This window comes from Lutjanus erythropterus, chromosome 20, assembly GCF_056507025.1.
Source record: "Lutjanus erythropterus isolate fLutEry1 chromosome 20, fLutEry1.hap2, whole genome shotgun sequence".
NCBI classification, from domain to species: Eukaryota; Metazoa; Chordata; class Actinopteri; order Lutjaniformes; family Lutjanidae; genus Lutjanus; species Lutjanus erythropterus.
In genome coordinates this window covers 22,911,798-22,933,994 of record NC_139336.1, presented here as the reverse complement: position 1 = coordinate 22,933,994, position 22,197 = coordinate 22,911,798, and the positions used below count along the sequence as shown (strand labels likewise).

The following is a 22,197-nucleotide window of genomic DNA, read 5'->3' as shown; positions in this document are numbered from 1 at the left end:
TTATTCCAAATTTGGTACTTTTGAATTTGAATGTTTGTGATAAACTGAAGGATTAAATGAATTTCTTTCAAATAATTTTCTTTTTTTCTGCCTCCCACATACACACTAATGCAGGAGCAATATGAATCCAAACACGCACACACATATAGATAGACAGGTGTGTAGAGGAAGGTCATTGCTCAACAACAAAACGCAAAAAGACTCACAGAGTTTTCTACACTTGCAGTCTTTGCAGAAGACTGTGTGTGAGTCATTTTGCTTTTTAAGAATCTGAAATATAAAACACATGATTTCTTACCACATAATTCCATATTTCATAGTGTTTATGTCTCCAGTATTAAACTACAATGTACAAACATAATAGAAATAAAGAAAAAACACTGAATGAGAAGTGTGTCCAAACTTTTGACTGGTGCTGTATATGCAAATACCAGTATCGACAAGTATGGGCTGTTGGGCTTTATCACACACTTTCACTTATATTTCACTTACTAATTTTATTTTGAATGCAGGACTTTAACTAGTAGTGGTGTACTTTCAAAGTTTAATACTTTCATTTAAGTAAAGGATCTGAATACTTTCCACCACTAGAGGAAATTGGAAAAAAAAAAGTTGAATAAAAGCAGATATCCAGTTATAAATCCTTCATGTCACAACTGGTCCTCCTCTCTCAGTTACAAATAGTTTCTGTAAGTCGTTAAAAAGTTTGAAATTCAATAATCCGCTTTTGGCCTTAAAATGCCTAAAATATTTTTGTCAAGGTCTTAAAATTTAACTGAATTATTAAGTCAATGCTACTTGATGTTACTCTTATAAAGTTGGATTTAACTTCAGTCTAACTTTTAAATCTATTTTTGTGGTAAATCTGTATTGATCACAAGGGTACAGCTACCAAACGAAACCAAAATTGAGTCAAGACTAATGCAAACTGTTTGTACTGTTTTTTCCTTGTACGAACGGGAACTTGAACCCAGCAGAAACCTTTGTTGCGTCTTTTCCAGAAGATGTCGCCAGTCTCCATCGCAGCAGTTCAGTCAGCTATTTTTGACTGCTGAGCTTCTCTTTACCTGGTAGCTTCAACAGGATCCGGTCAAAGATACCTGAAATAGGTACCTTCATTTTCATTTATATTGCCTAATATTACTACAGAGAATGCACGCAGATATGAAACTCTTCAGTTTTTGATTCGCAGTTTCAAAAAAGTGTTAAAAAACATCACTGACTGTAGTTAATATCTAAGAAAGTGTTTAAAGTATAACCTTCCTGTAGTAAATATATATATATATAGAAAAATAAAAATAGATTTACAAATAAAAAGGACAAACTGCTCCAAAGTGTTGGGTTTTGTATCTAAATGAAAAAGTTCTTGATTTTTCTCTGTTTATTTCATATGCAAAGTGAACAATAGTGAAACAAATGGTCAAGTGAAAGCACTTGAAGCGCCACCCAGGAGTAACTTTGTGACCTCCACCCCCCTGTGGCGTCACGCAGGAGGAGGGATGGCACTTTAAATATGGAAAAAGACACGCTGAGTCTGTGCACACACACGCTGCCTGCCAGCCAGACACTCAGCCAGACTTTTCTTCTTCACGATGTCACCGACCTGAACGAGATATGTGGATTGTGTGTTGCAACAAGTTAAATTTGATTTGTAGAGTCGGAGAAACCGTCCCAGCGAGATAGCAGCTGTAGCTCCTCGACTTCTTTCTCACTTTGATCCACTTCTTGAAAAAAGCGCTACTGAGAAGAGGTGGTGAAGATTTTCCAAACACAGAAGAGCTAAGCAGAAGGACTTCTGGTCTGCTGAAAAAAGGCAAAGTTTGTCACCATGACCTCCGAAAAGAAGTAAGTTTATCTCCTCTTTCCTTGTCTAACTTGGGAACTCTGCCTTGTAGCGTGGCCAGGTGAAAACGCGTAAATGGGGCGTCAGGTGAATCAATCACCAAGTAATGTGGAATTGAGCCATTTCCAGTGCGTAAATCTGGGTTTACTTCGCCACTGGTGCCATATCTTGGGTCAAACTTCAGTAGATTCCTCACCAGGCTTCTAATAATAAATATTTTCATTCATTTGAGTCGCACCCTCGGCTGGATAAGCCACTGTTCTGCGGCTATGAACGGCCGCCGGCCGGTAATCTATTTTCCAAGTAGCTGTCACTATCGATTAGTGAGACGCAGGGAGCGCATGCCAAGTGTTGGAGAGGAGAGCTGTCTGTCTGTCTCCGGTGAAACTTTATGAATAAAGCTGTGTGTGCGTATATGTGTGCGCCTCACAGACCATGTGGTCTATGAGCTGACACCCCAAAAGTCCACATTCAGCGTGGGCCAGTGTGCGTCCACGTTGCGCAATGACGCAGGTTTCCAAAGCAGCAACAAATCAGACTTCATGGAAACTCACTTAAGGATCTGCATGCAGTTTTCTGATATGCAGCTGGAACTCATCAACTAGTTATCGTCATCTTTAGCCAGTGTGATGATTTACAGCCTGTTCCGTGATATTTAGGGGAGAGCAGGGACGAAAGTATCCGTGGACGGTTGCAACACATTTTCTCTTTAAGGGATAGTCTGGATTATTTGATGTGGGGTTGTATGATGTACTTATCAATAGTCAGAAGATGCCAGTTGGCATGCCTCCAGTTTGGAGAAGCAGAGAGGGGCACCGACATGGACAGGGTCAGCAACAAAATGTCTTTTAGCCACTTAAAAAAGGCCGCCCTCAAAAAGATCATTGTTAGTTTGTGTGTATGCTATATTTGGAATATTTTTGCCACTTTACTTTGCTGTCAGACAGCCTTTTCTGACAGGAAACCACCTTTCTATAAGCCAAACAAACAAACCAAACTCCACAGGGCTTAGTCCTACACAGGAGTAGCTGATTTACTGCTGCCTCAATCTTTACGTCTGTTTGTGTTTATTATTATGTGAAACCTCTCTGTTCTGCAAGGTAAAATGACTGATTTCACCGATGGAGTTTGTTTGGTTTGGATATTTGACTGAGATCACAATGCTTTCCCTTAGAAAAGGCTGTCTGACAAGTTAAAATGGTGAAAATATTTTGAATGTGCTGGTACTCGTCTCTGCTTCTCCAAACTGAGGGCGTACCAGCTGACATCTACTGTAGTTAATACACTGACAATTGATAAGTACTTTATACAACCCCACCACAAAAAATCAAACCTATTCCAAAAACATGGAAGTTAGGAACATACCGATGCAATATTAGCATGCTAAATTGATTTTATAGTAACATGGTTATGTGCTTCAATGAATAATAGAAACATTAATTAGAGCAGATTTGTTCAACTTTTGTATTTGTCCTGAGGCTTGGTTTCTCTTGTTGTGACAGAGAGTTGTGTGTTAGTTTCATGTTTGATTGCGTCCAATCTATTTATCCAAAATGATTTTTTTTTTAAATGATGTTGATAGAGGACATGAACATTGTTCACAATGAAATATGGTTTCTCCAAGTAAAGGCATCTCTGTGTAAAGAGGGAAATACAAATAAGTCATATGAAGACAACAGAGCAGAAGTGCTGCTGGGGTTTTCTGATCATCACATATAGGTGTTCTTTGGATACTTCAGGTGCACTGGGCTTATTCTTCTTGTAAAGGGCTCATGTAGTCTCAATAAAAAGTCAAAGTCCCCTTCAAAAACAGTCCAAAGCACACTGTAGGGGTTGTGCAAAATTAAAATGCATTTATTTTACATGGTTAAAATATTTAATATGACACGCGTCTTCATCAGGATCATTGTCAGCACTGCTTATTCTTTACTTTCTATTTCATGTTTACACGTGCAATGAGGCCTTCACAAGTAGAATACAAAAAAAGTTACACTTTTATCTCTCCACTCCCCTACAAGGTTGGACACAGTCCTTCAAAGTGTTACCAACACACCTCTGACAAGAAGCAATGAGTGAAACCAAGAGTAACCTATAGTGACATAACGCGTCAGTGCCCTGCCCTCTTTTTACAATGGCTGCAGAAACTGTAAAAACTTTCCTCATTCTTCTGTCTTATGTAGTGATTGTGAAAACTGGTTGCAATGGGGAAATGTTCTTTCCTTTACTTAGTGCCATCCATTTACTGGTGCGACTCTTCCTCTTGGTGCTGACTGGAATCTTGAATGCCCTTTTGTGCGCTGTTGTGCTGAGTGATGTTTTGTGACTGTGCAGATGGATATCCGTCCATTTCCTCTTCTGTTCAATAGTCAATGTGGAGGCGAGGAGCAGTGAGTAAATGACAATTCAGTGATTGCATAAGAGATGCAGAATCACATGGCATGTGGCCTTTGTCACTTCTGGCAGACCTTCTTACTCAGACTTTTGTTGTGAAGTCGTTGATGCTTTGATTTTGAAATCTATAAATTACTGACATGATCTTTTATAATCCAAAGTCATTTTTCTTGTAATACAAATTTCAGAATGAACAAAACAAAACCGATCTCGCCACTCAGCGGTCTAAAACAAGAGGTCACAAGAGACTTTGGCAAATCAGAGGGAACACAGAGTCTATATAACCTAAAATTAGGGGTGATGGATATTATTGGCACATCATCCATCTGAAAAGATAAAGGTTTGAAATGCTGATATGAAGCTTTAATTATTCACACGTGTCTGCGGTGTAGAGGTTTTTTGAAGTGTGTGGAACAGATATCCAAGTTTCTATTTGCAGTGATTGCACAACATCAGTGTATCTATTAAAGGGATAGTTTAGATTATTAAATGTAGTACTTTATGAGGTGCTTATTGATGGTCAATATATTACCTGCAGTAGATGGTAGTCGGCATGGCCCCCGTTTGCAGAAGCAGAGAGGGGCACCAGCACGGAAGCTAAGCAATGAAATGCTGTGGGCAGGGTTAGCAACACAAGTTATTTTAGCCACTAAAAATCCCTATCAGTTTAAAAGCTATATTAAGAATCTCACTGCTTTACTTTGCTGTCCAGCTGCCTTTTGTGAGGGGAAACTGCAGCTATATGAACCAAATATCGCTCTCTCTCAAAAAAAGCGGAACTCCACAGGCAAAATCAGCAGCTTTACCTCGCAGAAAACTACCACTGCCTCAGTCTGTTAGCTCGTTTGTGTTATTGTGTGACTCCAGTGAATCTGAACTATCCTTTTAAAACACAGAAATCACACAATGACATAAAAAAAACAAACAGATCGAGGCAGTGATAGACCAGCAGCTCCTGTGTTCTGCAGGATAAAATTACTGATTTCACTTATGGACTTCTTATGGTCTGATGGCAAGGTAAAGTGGTGAAAATATTCTAAATATAGTGTACACTTAAACCGATACTGACTTTTTTTTTCTTTCAGTGGCTAAAATACATTTTGTTGCTGACTCTGTCCACAGCAGTACATTGCTTAGCTTCTTTGCTGGTGCCCCTCTCTGCTTCTCCTGACTGGGGAACCTACATTAAATAAACTGAACTATACATTTAACTTTTCAGTGTCAGAGTTCATTTTAGCTGGCTGGATACACACTGACTGCTGCCTCTGTTATGTCTCTAAGAAATGAGCTCAACATTTTTTACAGCGACCTTTCAGGCCCTCAGGTTTTGAATGTTTGACATTCAAAGATCACTTCTGGGTGGAGTGTCACTTTAAGGCTCCAAATCATCATCATCATCGCTCGTTGCGCTGCTGGGGGCACCCAACCCCCGTGGTGAACCTGGCCGGTGGGATTGGGTGCGTCACTCTGTAAAGGGATGGGGATGATCCCTGATCCCGAGCAGCTGATCCTGGCTCCTCACGCACCGACAGGTTTATCCAGCGTGCCTCATGAGGTCACAGAGAAAAGAAGCAAAGTGAGAGAAGTTCACCGGCAGCGCGAGATGAACGCAGCTGGTTGCTCTCTCTGACCCTCGCCCAGCTTTTTTTTTTATTAATCAGGAAGAGGAAGTCATAGCAGGAAATGAAAAAGAAGATCAAGAAGATTTGCTGCACTTATGACATGAATGCGAAGACATTGCATCTTATCTACCTTATGTTTTCATACACAAGATATGCATTTAGCCTTTGTTTGGTCTCATATGAAGTCATTTAGACTTTGCTGACTGACGTTGTAGAGTAGATTTAAGTCTCTTCTCCTCTCTTCACATTGCCTTTATTCCACTTTCCATAGCAGTCTAATCCTTTTTGATTTAGCACTGCATTCAGAGCAGGAATGCTGAGTTCTTCTCTTGAATCCTGCGTGTCTGTGCACCACCTGTGGTATGTTTCTCATCATGAGGGTCTCCCTGTCTGAGGCCTCTGTGTGGAGTGATTAACATGGCTCCATTGACTGGCTCTAGCCAGCAGTAAAGCTGCAACATGAGCTTCCTTTGCTCTCCTGTGTGGCCAACGGTTTTTCTGGAGGCCCTGTTACATGACCTGCCTCCATGCACACACACACACTCGCCATCACCAGCAGTTTGGTACCTGTGCAGTAGTAAATTCTTCAAGACTGAGCTGTGTTCCTGGAAACATCTGCATTTGTGTGCAATGTTTGGATTAAAAAGGCACCACCCATTTGTTGTCTATGTGAATTCTCAGCAACACTTAAAGGGACAGTTCAGATTAGCCAGTGAAAGTGAGGTTTCTGCAGTTCCTTAAAAGCTCTATGATCCAATAATCTGAATTTTAGATCTTACAGTATCTTAAAATGCCTTAAATATGATTTTGACAGGTTTTAAATTAAATTATAAAGTAAACATTATTTTTATAAAACGTCACACACTCTAATATTTCATTGGACCGCCTTTGGCTTTGATTAAAGCACTCATTTGCCATGGCATCATTTCGATAAGCTTACACAATGTCTTAACATTTATTTCTGTCCAGAGCTGTATTAATTTTTCACCATGATCTTGTATTGATGGTGGGACAGTCGGACCACTGTGTGAAGTTTTCTCCAGCACATTCCAAAGATTCCCAGTTGAGCTGAGGACTCTGTGGTGGACAATCTATGTGTGAAAATGATGTCTCATGCTCTCTGAACTGCTCTTTCACAATCTGAGCCATGTCATCTTGGAATATGCTCGTGCCATCAGGGAAGAATAAATCCATTAATGTAAAAACCTGCCCATTCAGTATATTCAGGTAGTGAGCTGACCTAATTTTTTGGGCTCATAATGTTGCTGAAACTCGACCTGAGCAACTGAAGCAACCCCAGATCATAACACTGCCCCCACAGGCTTGTACTGTCGGCACTAGGCATGATGGGTGCATCACTTCATCTGCCTCTCTTCTTACCCTGATGCCCCCATCACTCTGGAACAGGGTAAATCTGGACTCGTCAGACCACATGATCTTTTTCCATTGCTCCCGAGTCCAGTCTTTATGCTCTCTAGCAAATTGAAGCCTTTTTTCCGATTAGCCTCACTGAGGAGTTTTCTTAGGGCTACACAGTTCTTAACCCAGTTTTAGTAGTTTCATCAATCGCCTTAGTTGTTTTCTTTGCTTGATGCAGGCCAATAATTTGACCCTTTAGCATCTTTTCCACGACCACAGGATATGTCTTCTGACATGGTTGTTTAAGAAATGAGAAGCCACTCACTGCATCAGTTAGGGTTAAATAACTTGTTGCCAGCTGAAGCACATTAATCACTGCAGTAATTATCCTCTTGCCTGTTTGCTTAGTTAAATCCAGGCGGTGACTTTTTTGGCCAGGTAGTGTTGACCCAGTAACGACTAATGCAAATTGTTCTTGTCCTTTTTGACAATATAGATGTGGAACAGGGCTTAAAATTAGATTCACAATGGTCTTAAAACATCTGAAATAAACTTGTCGGGACATGCAGAAACCTTGCAGTATATTACCTACAGTACAGGGCAGTCTGCAGTTTAGAGAGGCAGAGAGGAGTCCCAGCATCGAAGCTAAGCTATAAACTGCTGTTGACAGAGTCAGCAACAAAATGTATATTGGCTACCTTAAAAAAAAAAACTACTCTCTCTCGAAAGCAACCAAACTCCATAGGAAAAATCTGTAATTTTACCTTGCAGAGCGCAGGAGTTGCTGGTCTACTGCTGCCTTCATTTGTTAGTTTGTTTGTGTTATTGTGTGACTTTGGTGTTTTAAGGGGTTAGTTAGGAATCACAGAAGTCACACAATAACACAAACAAACCAACAGATTGCAGAAGTGGTAGACCAGCAAGTCATGTGTTCTGCAAGGTAAAATTGCTAATTTCAGTCATAGAGATTGGTTGGTGTGGGGAGAGCGACATTTGGCTTACGTAATGTTATTTTATTTTATATTTATTTATTGAGCCTGTCCACAGCAGTGCATGGCTTAGCTTCCCACACCAGTGCTCCTGCTGCTTCTCCAAACTGGAGTCATGCCAACTGCCACCTACCGTAAGTAATACCTTGACTATGGATAAGAACCTCATATAACCCCACTTCTAAAATATCCAAACTATCCCTTTAAGGCTAGGATAATAAGTTCTTCAAAGAAGTAACTCCCTGAAGCTGGTGCTATTTTCTGTACTCTCTGTCCTGGAGGGGAGTGCAAGCTGAACAGAACAGACAAAGAAATCTGGAGCTAAATGATAGCGCCATTGGCCCTCTCCACATGGTGCCGTGTGGGAACTTGACCTCGCTTTTTTTTGTAAGCAACAATAGACAACAAAAGGACGGTACAGAGGCTAATCACTGTATTGGTATTGCCTGTGAACTTGGCGCCGTGCCCGGTCACTCCTCCATCACTTCTTATTTGATCTCCGAGCCGGTGGCTCAACATTATGCCTGCTTATCAGCGATAGACCTCCGTGTCTCTCGAGGGTCAGATACCATATCCACTGGGGAAATTCAGATGAGCTTGCAGAGCAATTGGAGGAACAAGTTGTATCCTTCCTGACTTTGTTTATTTAGCCGTTTGTGTACACTGCTCCCATCCCCTCGTTTTTTCGAATTGTGTCGTCCTCAGTTGGGGATTGTTCAGTTGCAAATGGAAACTGTTGACGTGTTTATTGACATTCTTGAAACGCATCCGAAATCAAATATTTATTTTTAGTTGTTTAACAAACCTATTCTCTGCAAGCATTTGGTCAGAGTAGCCACCGCAGATGAATTCTTAATTTGACACTGACACGCTTATGTCGTCCCAGAACGGTTTGAAGGAGTGAATTGAGTTGGAGGCACAGGCTGTATGAAAACTAAACATTTTTCCTAATGTAATGAGATACTATCCTTTTCTTTTATGTTTTGTTGATAGAAGCCTGTGTTTTGTTTAATTTGTTGCCGTTTTTCCAAAACTGTCAATTAGAGCTGCAGTGATTAATCGATTATTAGGCTGCAGCTAATAATTATTGTCATTGTCAGTTAATCTGTTGATTATTTTCTTGATTAATCAATTAGTTGTTGGTCTATAAAATGTCAGAAAAAAAAGTGAAAAATGTCTTGTTTGCCCACAATCCAAAGATATTCAGTTTACTGTCAAAGTATTAAAGGACTTATTTAAAGAAACTCAGATTATCAAAATTGTTGTTGGCAATTAATTTAATAATTGGTTCTTAATGAATGAATTGTCACAGCTTGGACTGATTAGTTGTCAACTCCCAGATAAATTCCCAACTTTTACGACTCTGTTTGTCAAGGGAACTGGGACTGTTAATGACTAGTTATCGGTTTTAGTAATTTTTTAAAGAAAAAAAGTCAAATTTCCCTGATTCGTTTCTGTTCTCTTTTTTTCTTCTGTGACAGTAAACTGAATACCTTTGGGTTGTGGGCAAAACGCCATCTTGAGCTTTTGGAAACCACAGTATTAACAAACAACGAACACGACTGCAGGTTAATTAAGACTGAAAATAATAGCGTTGTTTGCAATACAGTACATTGTGACCTGAACCAGCTGTCATGACCTGGATTAATCCACACTTCGCTGCACTGGAGGAGCCACATTCCTTTCTAACCTTCCAGGAAGATTGAAGCTCAATGATCAAAGGAAAATCCAGGTCACGTGACCTATGAAGATGTCTCTGACGTTGATGGGACCAGAAAGTAAACATAAGGCCTTCTTTGTGCTCTAGAAAGTCCGTGATGGCTGTCATTCAAAAACAACTGATGATTCAGATCCGTCAGATCACTGTGATGAAAGTGCAATGTCATTCAAACGTCCTGTCACTGAGGAAAAGAAGAAACTATTATTCACTGTGTGTGTGTGTGTGTGTGTGTGTGTGTGTGTGTGTGTGTGTGTGTGTGTGTGTGTGTGTGTGTGTGTGTGTGTGTGTGTTGCACTGTAGGTGGATGGGAAGGTGACATTTTGGTCATGTGGGTGATTGTCATAACATCAAAAATGTTAATGCACTTTAAAGCTTGCCAGGTGAACAGGTTTTGAAGCCTTTGTGTGCAGTTATTCATCATGTTTTAAAGCATTCTGCTCATAGTTTTGCACAAAATATCACAACAGTGAGTGATTGTGGAGCTGGAAGTGCAGAAGTCTTTATTACTCACTGTAATATATGGTCTTTTTTGTTTGAGGTCAATGGCTGCAAAATGAGAAAAGTGGGTTGTTGGGGTAATATTCCACAACATTGAATAAGAAGTCGCTGAATACTGGCCATTATCATCAGATTGTGTTTCGTGGTAACCCGACTTTAAGTCTATGGGCCATTAAATTATGATTTGAATAAAAGCCCGGCCTTGGTTGTTGGCCTGAGGGTTGAAAATGACACTGAAAGATTTTTTTTTTTTTTTAAAGTCATTGTAAGATTTGGTTGCATCTTTTGTTAACTTTTATTTCAGTCTTTCCTGTGTTTATTAAGAACTTGATTTTTGTCAGAATAGGGTTGAAACAGTTTGAAATTTATGTGGTATGATAAACCGTGTATCGTAAAACCTTAATATTTTCTGATACATTTAACACAATTGGTAACACACATTTTTTTTGGTTGAACAAACAAGGGATGGGTTGATACAACTTTGTCGTGTCCAATATCGATACTGCAACCTTGAGTGTCCGTCAGTACTGATCTAAAATGGTCATTTTCCCCTCTTTTATACAACTAAACTATTGATAATACATTTGTATGGATGCACTTTCCATATCCCAGACACCTAAAAAAAACCCATCAGACTCAAACTGTGAGGTGAATATTATTCTCTCATGCAGCAGGCAAGTCCACACCAATATCTGATCCAGTGATTTTGGCCAGTATCCCACTGATACTGAGTACTGGATCAGCACATCCCTAGAACGAATGCTGTTTAATAACTTAAACATCAAAAAGCTTGAGATCTCTTTCTATGAAAGACAGAAAACAGCATTTTCTGCCATTTTTCTTGAAAAATTACGGTAATGATTGATTGTTTATCAAGATTTGCCTGGTTGGGTCCAAGGGGTTGTGGGCCAATGAGAAGTCTTAAAAAAGAAACACTTAAGTTTCAATTTTGTAAGTTTTAAATTATACTAAAATATTTGAAGATTTTTTTAAAAGTAACCAGAACAAATAAAACAAAGCCATAGGATTTCAATTGTGTTATTCTTCATTTATTTTACTTAGTGTAACAGGTGTTATACAGTATTTAGTGACACGTCACATTAATGTGTTTTTAATATCTCATCATTGGTACGACTAATCTCATGTGTAGATCAGAGCTGTTATGAAAGGTTTCGTCAGGCGGCATAAGATTTTCAGATTTCAAACTGGACTCTGATACTCTCTCCTATCCTATGTGGTGACCCATATTTAATTATGTTTTTTTATTTTTTTGCTTTTTCCTTGTAGAATGGAGGATGAAGCAGTCTTGGACAGAGGAGCGTCCTTTGTCAAACATGTCTGCGATGAAGAGGAAGTGGAAGGTAAGATCACCGATGAATACCGGCACGTTATCTCACTGATTGATAAGCTTTAACTTATCTCTCCATCCACCCCACTTAAAACTCTCACGTAATCGAATGAATAATTTCCACTTTAGTTTGACATGTCGGCACAGGAAGATGTTTCTTCAAGTGTTCTCATCCTGTCCACTGCTGGCTGTCGGCTAAAGCCACAAAAGAATTCATGTGGAGACGCCCACGTGCATTTACTGAGGCATTCAACATATTTCGCAAACCAACATTTAAGGGTGCACACAAAGAGAAGCATGTCAGAGATTCTGGGCTTTGTGTCAGCTGCTTGTGTGAATGCAGAGGACTTTTTCTTCAGTGTGCACCTCGCATGTTTTTGGCTTTTACAAGGAAGCATGACTGACCACTGAAGTGTGAGAGATGTCATTAAAAACCACAAGATATGTTTATGGAATGCACAGTTGAATTGGGGGAAAAAAGACACGGTTGCTTCAGTGCTAACTTGGTTAGTTAAGCTCAGTATTTGTAAGACTTTTCTCTCTCCATCTCTGTAATTACTTCCTGCAGACAATAAGTCGTCATTATCTGTATGAGCTGCCGTTTAGGAAATAGTTAGCGTTTATTTAATTTGGTAATTCGACTGACTGAGGACAGGCTGTATCTCTAGGCCACGAAACACCAATAGTTTCTACCAACAGTTTTGTCATCAGCACAAATAAAAAAGTAGTCAGATCAGCCTTGTGATAAACAAACATTTCATAATGTTGTGCAAAGAAACAAAGTGGATTTATGCAAGAACTGTGACGTGGTAATTTGGTTTATGCCGATTGCGAGAACCCTCAGCCCTCTGCCTGAGAAAAAGCACGTACCGAAACACAGTCTTTTCAAAGTCCAGAGACTGAAAACAGATTGGTGGATCAGAACTTTTTCTTGTTTCCCATTGATCATTCTATGAACCTTTAGATTATCTAGTGTCCTTGTGAAGTAATCTAATGATGTCAGACTCATAATATTATAGCTGCAACTGATGATTATTTTCTTGACTAATCGATTAGCAGTTTAGTCTGTAAAATGTCAGAAAATGGTGATAAATGTTGATCGGTGTTTCCTAGAGCCCAAGACGACATCCTCAGATGTTTTGCCCCACAACCCAAAGTTATCCAGTTCACTGTCATAAAGCTGTAAAGAAACCAAAATATTCACATATAAGAAGCTGGAAAATAGTTGCTGATTTTATTTAATGATCGATTCATTATCGGTTACTTGTTGCAGCTCTAAATGATCAGTCAGAAAGACCAAACCAGCACTTTTACTTTAATATTTTAACTACACTGTGCTGCTAATGCTGACAGACTTTTACTTTGGTAGGATTTACGTTGCTGTGCTGGTACCTTTACTTAAGTAAAGGATCTGAATACGCATCACACAAGATCAACCAGTCCCCGTTGTTTTTGTCCTTCCAGCGGTGATGGGGATTACCAGCGGTCAGGATTAATGTGATTTCCTTTTGTGAGTGTAATCTGATCTGCATTCCCTCTGTTGTGTTTGTGGCAGGTCACCACACTGTGTACATCGGCGTGCACGTCCCCAAGAGCTACCATCGGAGGAGGCGCCACAGACGCAAGTCCAGCCACAAGGAGAAGCGGGAACGACCCGAGCAGAGCACAGAAGGATACAAGTCAGATGGAGAGAACGCAGATGAATCCACTGCGAACATCCTCAAACCCCTCAGTGAGTTCAGATTAAACTGGTGAATGCAACCAGTGTGCAGAAGTAACATTTAGTAATGGTTATAGCACTCATGAGATGTTGGGTGAACTCCACCAGCACTCCCGCAAATCGCAGCCGGCAGGATATTAGTGCATCTGTTGTGAAGGAGGTAGTCATTCAAACAGAGCAGGGAGGGCTGGGTGGGGTGGCAGCCAAGAAAAAAACAAAAACAAAATAAAAACAAAATCACCATGCAGCAACCTACACTCAACGGAATTAATAGACCGAGAGGATGGGAACATGTTGAATACTAATCTGAAAATGACACCGGATTAGCTTAAAGTGTGTAAAGTAAATACAAGAGGGGTATTATCTGTCACCTTGATGATTAACACGGGTCTTTGTGGGATTTGTGAGAAAGGATTCACAGAAGCTAAAAACCAAGTAAATAGGAAAGAAAGGAGTAAAGCGAAGCAGAGGAGGCAGCACAAAGATGTGTCACAAGCTGGAGGAGGACATTGTTGCAACAAGTGGGCCTGATACGACGTCAGTACTGCGAAAAACAATCAAAGAAGTAGGAAGGATCCATCAACTTTCCACCAACGGCGCTAAATGAGATGCAAAATGCACATTAAGATCGATGACGGGCTCAAGAGTTTTCTTCCTGCTGCAGGAAAGCACACCAGATGTGTCTCCTTATACTTATAGAAGCTTAGGAAAGTGGCGTGGTAGAAGCATTAATCCCAAGATCGTTTCCTAGAACAGGAGGAATAATAATTTCAGAGTATAAGTAGATATAAGTCAGTTTTAACCCATGTGTTCTCCTATAAGAGAAGACTTGGGTGGGAAAGCATTAAAAGAAGAACCTCCATGATTTAGCATCAGTGTACAGTAAATGAGCCATATAATTGTATGGGGGATCCCCATGTTGTATCTCTAAACCTTGATGAAGGCTCTATACCACCACTAAAAACGACCTGGGTGGGTTTTTTTTTTTCTTTTTTAAAGCAGCAAACATTACAATCTATTCGCAAGGTGTACAATTACCACAATACTGGAATTCACCTTAAAATGGCACATCCTGGAACCTGGCATAACAGGAGAGTGTTTACACCCCGCTTTGCTGCTGGTGGAGGTAACCATTAAGGTCTCAAAATGGGATGGAGATGGGAAAAGGCAGGGATTTACATCGGGGCATGTATGGACAATGACGACAGCACCACATACCTGAAGGCAAACCAATGCTTTAATTGCATGTGTAGTGAAGTCTGTAGTGATATATGAAAGGGTACAGTAAGGTGGAGAGTTTAGCTTGTCTGGTTTGTGCAGGCAAGTGTGCATGAAGCAGTCGGCGCTTTCTGCGGACATGTGGTGGAGAAATCTTAAGGTGATTGCAGTGGGAGAAAATTTTCGAGCAACACCCTTTTAGATAAGGTAAAACTGATAGAGAAGCAGATACATCAGAAAACTGTAAGGCATGCCAAAATAGTTCTGAAGGCAAAGTAGGAACGGTGGATCAGCTGAGGAACCGCAGAGAAACTAGGTCTTCAATTAAAAGAGAGAGTTTTGGTTTGGTTTCTAGGGTTTTGGTAGTTATAATGTGCTTTGTAACTCGGGACTCAGATTCTTCTTCCAAACACTGTTGTCACTTTTGCATGGAGGTGTAAAGCCTTATAATTGGTGGACATAATGTTTTATAAGTTCAGCATTCATAAATCTTCCTAAATGTTCATAATCATGCGTGAAAACTTCCAGCAAGGTTTATAAAGAGTTTTGTAAAGCCTTTATAGATGCATTAAAGTTTTAATGCATTGTACACATGACTTTCATAGAAAGTGTAACCAAAAGGAGAATATGGCTTGATTCATTGCCAGACTAACCCATAATTTCCTGCCTCCATAAGACAACAACTAGCAAAATAAGCCAGTATCTGATGCACTTCGCTGCATAACTAAATCTGTAATTGCTCGGCTGCAGTAATTGTGGGAGAAAATTGGCAAAAATCAAACCTCGGGGCAAACTGGATGCTTCTAAATGGATTGGGAATTAAGGAATTTTCCTATCACAGATTAGGCACAGGAGGACTATGACACTGTGTGGTACGGATAAGGGTGGGACCGGAGTTTCGCGCGTCAGGAGGGGTTTACAGCAGTTTCATCATCGTCTATTTTTAATGCAGCAGCTGTTACATTATTGTCACATTTAAATGCTGAGGGAATAATCATGGCTGTGAGAAGTAAATAAGAAATAATGACTGAACAAGAATAAAATATTACAAGCACACCTTTCTTGGTCATGCTGGAATCACGTCAAGCTGCCGGTTCACAGACTCCACACAGCAGACAAGCACTTGGTTAATCCGCTCACGCTGCTGCTAGCTCCTCTGACGCTGTAATCCTCCTTTGTTACACCTCATGCTCAGGTGTAAACCAGTCTGTGTGCTTAGTCATCTGAGGGTGCCATGATATGATAAGCGTTTTTGCTCACTCTTTTAATCCCTTTGTAGATGTCGCAGGCCATATCTGATTACTCTGTGAGTCAAAGTTTGGTTGCAGGTAAACTACATTGTAATAGAACTTTTTTACCAATTAAGAGTCTTTAGTCTTTAATAGTTGCATATCTCTTACATAAGGTAACGGCAGAACAGAGAGACTGATAAATCTATAAAAGGCAATTAGATTAAGTGCTTGCTGATTTGATAATAGCTTTATAACTGTTCACTGCTTAATTAAGCATTATCAGTGTCGTAAAACTGAGAACAGTAGCAATGAAGATGGTATTTTGTCATAAATTGCCACCTAAATGTCAGTAGCAGTAAACATTACATGTACAGTCTGTTCCTTCAAGACCTTTTGCAAATCTCTGTGGTCTTAAATGAACGCCCTTAATTTACCCTGTAGTATTTAATCTGTGTACGGTTCAAACATGGTGGCATTCATAAAGGCAAACAGTGTAACTGGTTGTTCATCCATAGAATCAGACGGTAAATCAGCAGATGGGAGGGACAGAAGTGGAACCAAAGTAAACAGAGAAGCAGGTTTTTAAACGGAACCGTGGTTCACTTTTAAATGCCCCCTCTAACACACACACACACACACACACATAGACACACACAGACTCCTACGTCTGTCTCATCCTTCTGTATCTCTGTGCCAGATCTGAACTCTAAACAGTCTTGTACGGTTGAATGAGAGGGCAGAATCAACTGTATGATGAGGCTGTAGTCACTGTTGGCATAAACATTTTTCCCCTGTTCAGCAGTAAACCATTTCTGTGACCCCCTGCAAAGATTTTCATATTAGATTTTTGCTCTTTATTCAGTAAGGGGGCAGATTGCCTCCTGCCAGTTTCTTTACTCTTCTACTTCTCTGCTCCCACCACAGTTGAGCAGGCTTGAAACCTTGGTCAGCTTCCTCCTTTCTGTTTCCTGTACTTAAATATGCCATGTGGTAGGCTTGTTTGTGTTGAAAAGAGAGCCAAATTTTTGCAGATGCTTAAAAGATGTTGATTAGGACTGTAAAGGTGCAACTTGTGAATTTTGAAGCTTTTACGTGGATTGAAAAGGCTAAAAGGGTCTGCAGTGGTCGTTGCAGACATTAAACTCAATCAACCCAAACACTGTCAAGCTGAACACTAGTCACTTTTTGGGGATGAAGTTGAGTCAAGCAAGTGCTGTGTAGTTCATTTATAGCCTAGCTAGCTAATGTTAGCTTTTAACCTCTGGCGACTGCATTTACGATTCAGAAAAGATAAAAGCGTCCATTTGTGAAAATTATCTTGCTGAGTAAAACATGTAAATATCATAAACTTTTGTTTGCCACAGAGCTTATTTTCTGCACTAATCCAAAATCCAGTGGAAAAATCCCAGTGGCTTTTTGTGGAAGGAATCAGAGCGACACCATCTACTGGGTTGGCCTACAAAAATACATCATCCCTGTGTCAGAATTGCATTATGGTATCTGGAATGGCCGGTGTGCATCCTGAGGTTTCAAGTGATGTGTAGAGATCCCTAAAAGCAGCATGTGTGAAAGTGTCAGGACCTTTTGGTGGTTGTATGCTACGGCAGCAGATAAACATACATATATGACAGACATATGTGGGTAGCGTTCAGGCTGACATGTGCCAGACGACAAAAGCTCCAATTCAAAACACACACGGCACTAGACATGTGCATACAGAGCCCTCCACTTGTTGAATTTTCCGCTGTTTTGCCCTCCATCTAAATCCCCGTAATCCTGTTGATTCTGGCAAACCCTGTGGAGCTGTCCACTTAAAAGTTGTGTGTAACCACAACAAAGGCCTGGTTTTCATTGATAACACCAGTTGTGAGACTTAAGAGGTGAGTGGTGTTGTGTACACCATGTGGCGTCAGGAGAGTGTCGCGTTAAAAGTCAGTTTCAGACAGCAAAAGGACAACGGAGAGGCCTTGTGGTCGTGAGGATGACTGAACCGCCTCTTGTGTTTCTGTTTTGGGATGCTGGTGGATGACACTGGTGTGTGCTGCACAAAACTGCTTGGTCAAACACTAAGTGTTCCATATCCTGAAGCTGTTTCCAGTGTTTGCGAGACACCAATCCTGTCCTTCATGTAGCTTAACTTTAGATTTTCTTGCTACAGAGGAGTGCTATTTTAAAAACAACCATCCTAAATTAAGCTTGGCTGCACAGTGTAAGGATTAAAAGGTTACAGGCACTGTTACGTTGTCGAGGGATCGACCTGTGCCCCTTGTGACTCACCACTTAACCGCCACTGTCTCATTGCTGCGCAGTTGCACAACTTTCCTAGAAGAATAAGTAGTTCTTACAACCATTAATGTACGGGATATAAAATCTTGAGATTCTCATTATTGTTGTATAACTAGGACTTGATCAGGGTTCTTGCCGAACATGGAAAATCCTGAGCTCATACTCTGCTTCTTTGTGTCCATCATTTCTGATTAGGAGATGGAACATTTAAGTGATCATTATTCACACATCAGTATGATGACAGATATCTTGTCACACCTTTCTCAGAACGAAGTAAAAGTTCTTCCTCATTAGGAGGAAGGAAATGTTCTTCCTCATGTGCATGTTGTAAAAGTCTTTCCTTCCAGCTGAAATACCAATGATTATTCTCAAGGGTTCAAGCTGGTCAAGAGAAGCTTGTTATACGGCAAAGAGAGACTTCCCTGCAAAGTAATACTACCAGAAACTAAATGTCTGCTTGTGTGCACTTTGGAAAATGCATGCAAAAATTTATGAAAATACAGCAAGGTAAAGCCAGATTATCTCGTCTATTCAGTTTTTGCAGCCACATTCAAGTCTGCTGAAAACACCTTGTGTCAGCACAATTTGGGAATCAGGAAGTGTTGACCTGATGATGTGACTCCCTCTCTAGAGGGGAAATTCATGTTACAGCAGCACAAAGACATGGATTGACTGATTATTGACCTGATGGGAAGCAGTAACGTAGTGTCAATAACACCGATTTTAATCATGCTGAACCAGAATTAAAACTTTAGTATAAAATTCAGATGGCAGGAATCTTTATCAACAAATTAAGATAGTATAATCCTTTATTAATCCCATAAAGGGGAAATTATCTGATGCCCATTGCTCGTTGCTATAACTCTGCTAAAGTGATTCACTGGTTTGTTGTTTCCTAACTTGCTTCTTTCTCCCCACAGTTTCTCCAGCTGAGAGAATCAGGTTTATCCTGGGAGAGGAGGACGATGGACCCCCACCTCCTCAGCTCTTCACTGAGCTGGACGAACTGCTATCTGTGGACGGGCAGGAAATGGAGTGGAAGGAGACAGCCAGGTGAGTCACTGATCTGAGAGTGTTTTCAGCCAGACATGCAATCTATCTGTCAACCCCCCACCCTTTTTTTTTTTTTTTTTTACATTAAGAGCCATGGGAAGTGTAGTCAAAAGTTTCCTGCTTCAGTCCCGGTGCAGTCAGCGCAACACAATCCCTTTATGAATAATCGTGTTTTGTGTGCATAGGGAAATAGGCCGTACTCCAGTGAACTCCCAGTCCACTACTCTTATCTGATTGAGATCTGTAGTACCTGCTCTGTGGGACCAGGAAAAGGCAGAAACTCCCACATGGCCAGAACAAGACTTAATGTTACAGTTGGCTCTAGGGCACATGAAATTTAGCCAATAAAAATATGGATATCATGTTTTAATGGTTTCCTAAAGTGCCTTTTTACATAGCTCTGTACGGTCCATATGTGACATATATGTTGTAATCTTTATTGTCTAATTAAATTGTGAAAAGGCCAGATGTTCTGTCAGTTAAAAGCTCATCTGGCTTCGAGGGATACAGTTATGCCAGATTTTGGTTAGGAAGTACGACAAGGGCAAAGTTATCCAAGACGTACAGAAAAATTCTCTATTGTTAGCATTTTAAAGATATAATATGCAACATTTTCACATTAAATGTCTAAAAACACTGGACATGTTATATTTTATTCAGTTGTGGACTTTGACAATCCTAAATGTTTCAACAGTGTTCAAATGCAGAGAAATCCATAATTTACTCAAGATAAAGGTGCATTTCCTGCTAGTCATTGCTAGCTAGTTGCTAGTAGCTTCACCTCCCATGAAAATGCCTCATCCATGAACAGTGTGTTTACTTAAAAGTTAAGACAGCAACTCCCATGATCCCACACTACTTCATGATGTCGTCAAACTACATCTTTTGATATTGTTTTAATGTGAGAGACCCCTTGTGGCAGAATTCACATAATATCCATTATTTTCTAATAAATACCTGCAGTAACTATATAGCCTGATTTATGGCTGCAGTATAAGTCATAAATTGCACACCCTTCATGTTAGCAGATGGGACACAGGCCAAACTAAAAATCAAAATGCATGTCAAATAAATTTCCCCCAAAGATTGTTTCTGTCATTTTAGGAAGTTCTTATCACGCTAATGATGTAGGAGTGCAATGCTAAGCAGTAGCAGCAGCTGTATTTTTAAGTAGGTCCTAATTCAAGTTCAATGCATGATATCATTTAGAGAATATTTACCATTCAAAGCTACATAAAAATTCATCATAATGAATTGGTGTCTGCCAGTGAAGTTTCTAGTAATTTAGTTTGTAAGGAAAAGTCAGCACGTGGTAAGTATTGTCTAAAGTTGTTTCCAAGGAGCATTTCTTTTTCCCTACACACATAATGAAATTACACACTCGTGATAAGTATTTCTTTTTTTTTTTTTAATCACCAGTACTTTTAATACTTTGTCCTGTTTTGAGAAGTGAGGTTATATTGAAGGGAAGATAAATGAACTCCTTGAGGTCGACAGCGTCTCCATGGTCAGGCTCCTCTCCTTGGTAAGACGGCTAGTCACAGGCGTGTGGACCACAGCCAGCGGGATACTCTATCCCCCGAGGAAACCCCATCCTCAGGCCTCTGGAGAATGGCTCTTTGTGGTGGTGACATGTGAGGCGTTATTATTAAAAAGAATCCTTGTCTTGAGTCTTACCTTCAAGGCTAAGCTCATCCATGGTACTAATGTCAGTCAGGTTTCTCATGTCTGAAAGTTGCGATAGACTGTCGCCATTCCAGCATGCAGTGCATTTGCTCACGTATGCTGATTTATTTTTCATTTTTATGCTGCCCTGTTTCCCCTATTCTTGGCTTATGAACTGTGACCAATTCAAAACACTGTAGGGTTGTTTTGTAAAGAAAAGAAAACCCATCTTGTCTCCTTTTGTTTGTAGTTCGTAAACTTATAAAGCCACTATTCTGTACTCTTATTTATATTTTGCATTGACCTTTACTTTCAGGAACCTGTCTGAGTGAGGAAAAAAAATAAACAGTTACATAGACTCTGGCATCTGGACCTTTTGAGGAACACCAGGTTTATTGGCAAGGTTGATGTAAATACATCTCAACGGTCCTCTTACCTATGCGTCTTTTGTCCTCCCCCTGTCCAGATGGATCAAGTTCGAGGAGAAGGTGGAGAAGGGTGGCGAGCGCTGGAGCAAGCCTCACGTGGCCACGCTGTCCTTGCACAGTTTGATGGAACTCAAAATGTGCATTGAGAAGGGTACCATCATGCTGGACCTGGAGGCCTCCACACTGCCACAGGTTGTCGGTAAGTGGACGAGGAGCGGTGTTATAGAAACGTCCGAACGTGCAGATCCTGTCTTAACTGTTTGGTAACCATGGCAATACAGGTTAGTACCTGATTTAGGAAAAAAGCCAGATGAAGAGTTCTAAACTTAAGATAGAAAAAGGTGTATCACACTAGCATCCTAACATCACAAAAACTTAAATAAACTCTCCTAACTTCAGGATTACTGTTAAGCTGTCCTAATTTTCATTGTTCCACCACCTGTGGTAGTAGCTGACATACTAAATGGCTAACTGTAGTTAGCTAACAGTAGCCAACAGTGGTGTAAGCTAACAGTCCTGAACTGTAGCATTAGCTAGAATGTGTCTGCTAACTTAGCCCCCTCTCCGTATATTATCTCTAGAGTTAGCATTGTTGTAAATTTACCAAAAAGAACATTGAAGTTCTATACAGATGTTACCGAAACCTCAAAATCTTAAATAAACTCCGCCTACATTAGGATGAACATTAGTGTTAGCTAACTTGTTTGTTCTGAGTGGCTGCTCTTTTATTGCTTTTATGCAATAGATGCAGTATACGGCACAGCCTGTCTCTGAAACCACTCACTCATTCAACACTCCAACTAGGGGTTTCTAAGTGAGGGTGTC

General features: G+C 40.3%; 1 protein-coding gene across 6 annotated transcripts in view; it reads left to right on the top strand.

The window, feature by feature from the left end:
- The first annotated feature begins 1,505 nt into the window (after positions 1-1,505).
- LOC146308519 (electrogenic sodium bicarbonate cotransporter 1-like) overlaps positions 1,506-22,197 on the top strand; it is a 41,877-nt gene continuing 21,185 nt past the window's right edge. For 2 of the 6 annotated variants that reach the window (XM_084745477.1, XM_084745476.1), the window contains exons 1-5: positions 1,514-1,845; positions 11,710-11,783; positions 13,326-13,502; positions 19,147-19,279; positions 21,411-21,571. In XM_084745477.1, coding sequence (XP_084601603.1) covers positions 1,829-1,845; positions 11,710-11,783; positions 13,326-13,502; positions 19,147-19,279; positions 21,411-21,571 — 562 coding nt within the window. In that variant the 5' untranslated portion in view covers positions 1,514-1,828. Of the gene's footprint in view, positions 1,846-11,709; positions 11,784-13,325; positions 13,503-19,146; positions 19,280-21,410; positions 21,572-22,197 lie in introns of all 6 variants that reach the window. The other 4 variants (XM_084745479.1, XM_084745475.1, XM_084745478.1 and 1 more) reach the window with 4 other exon arrangements.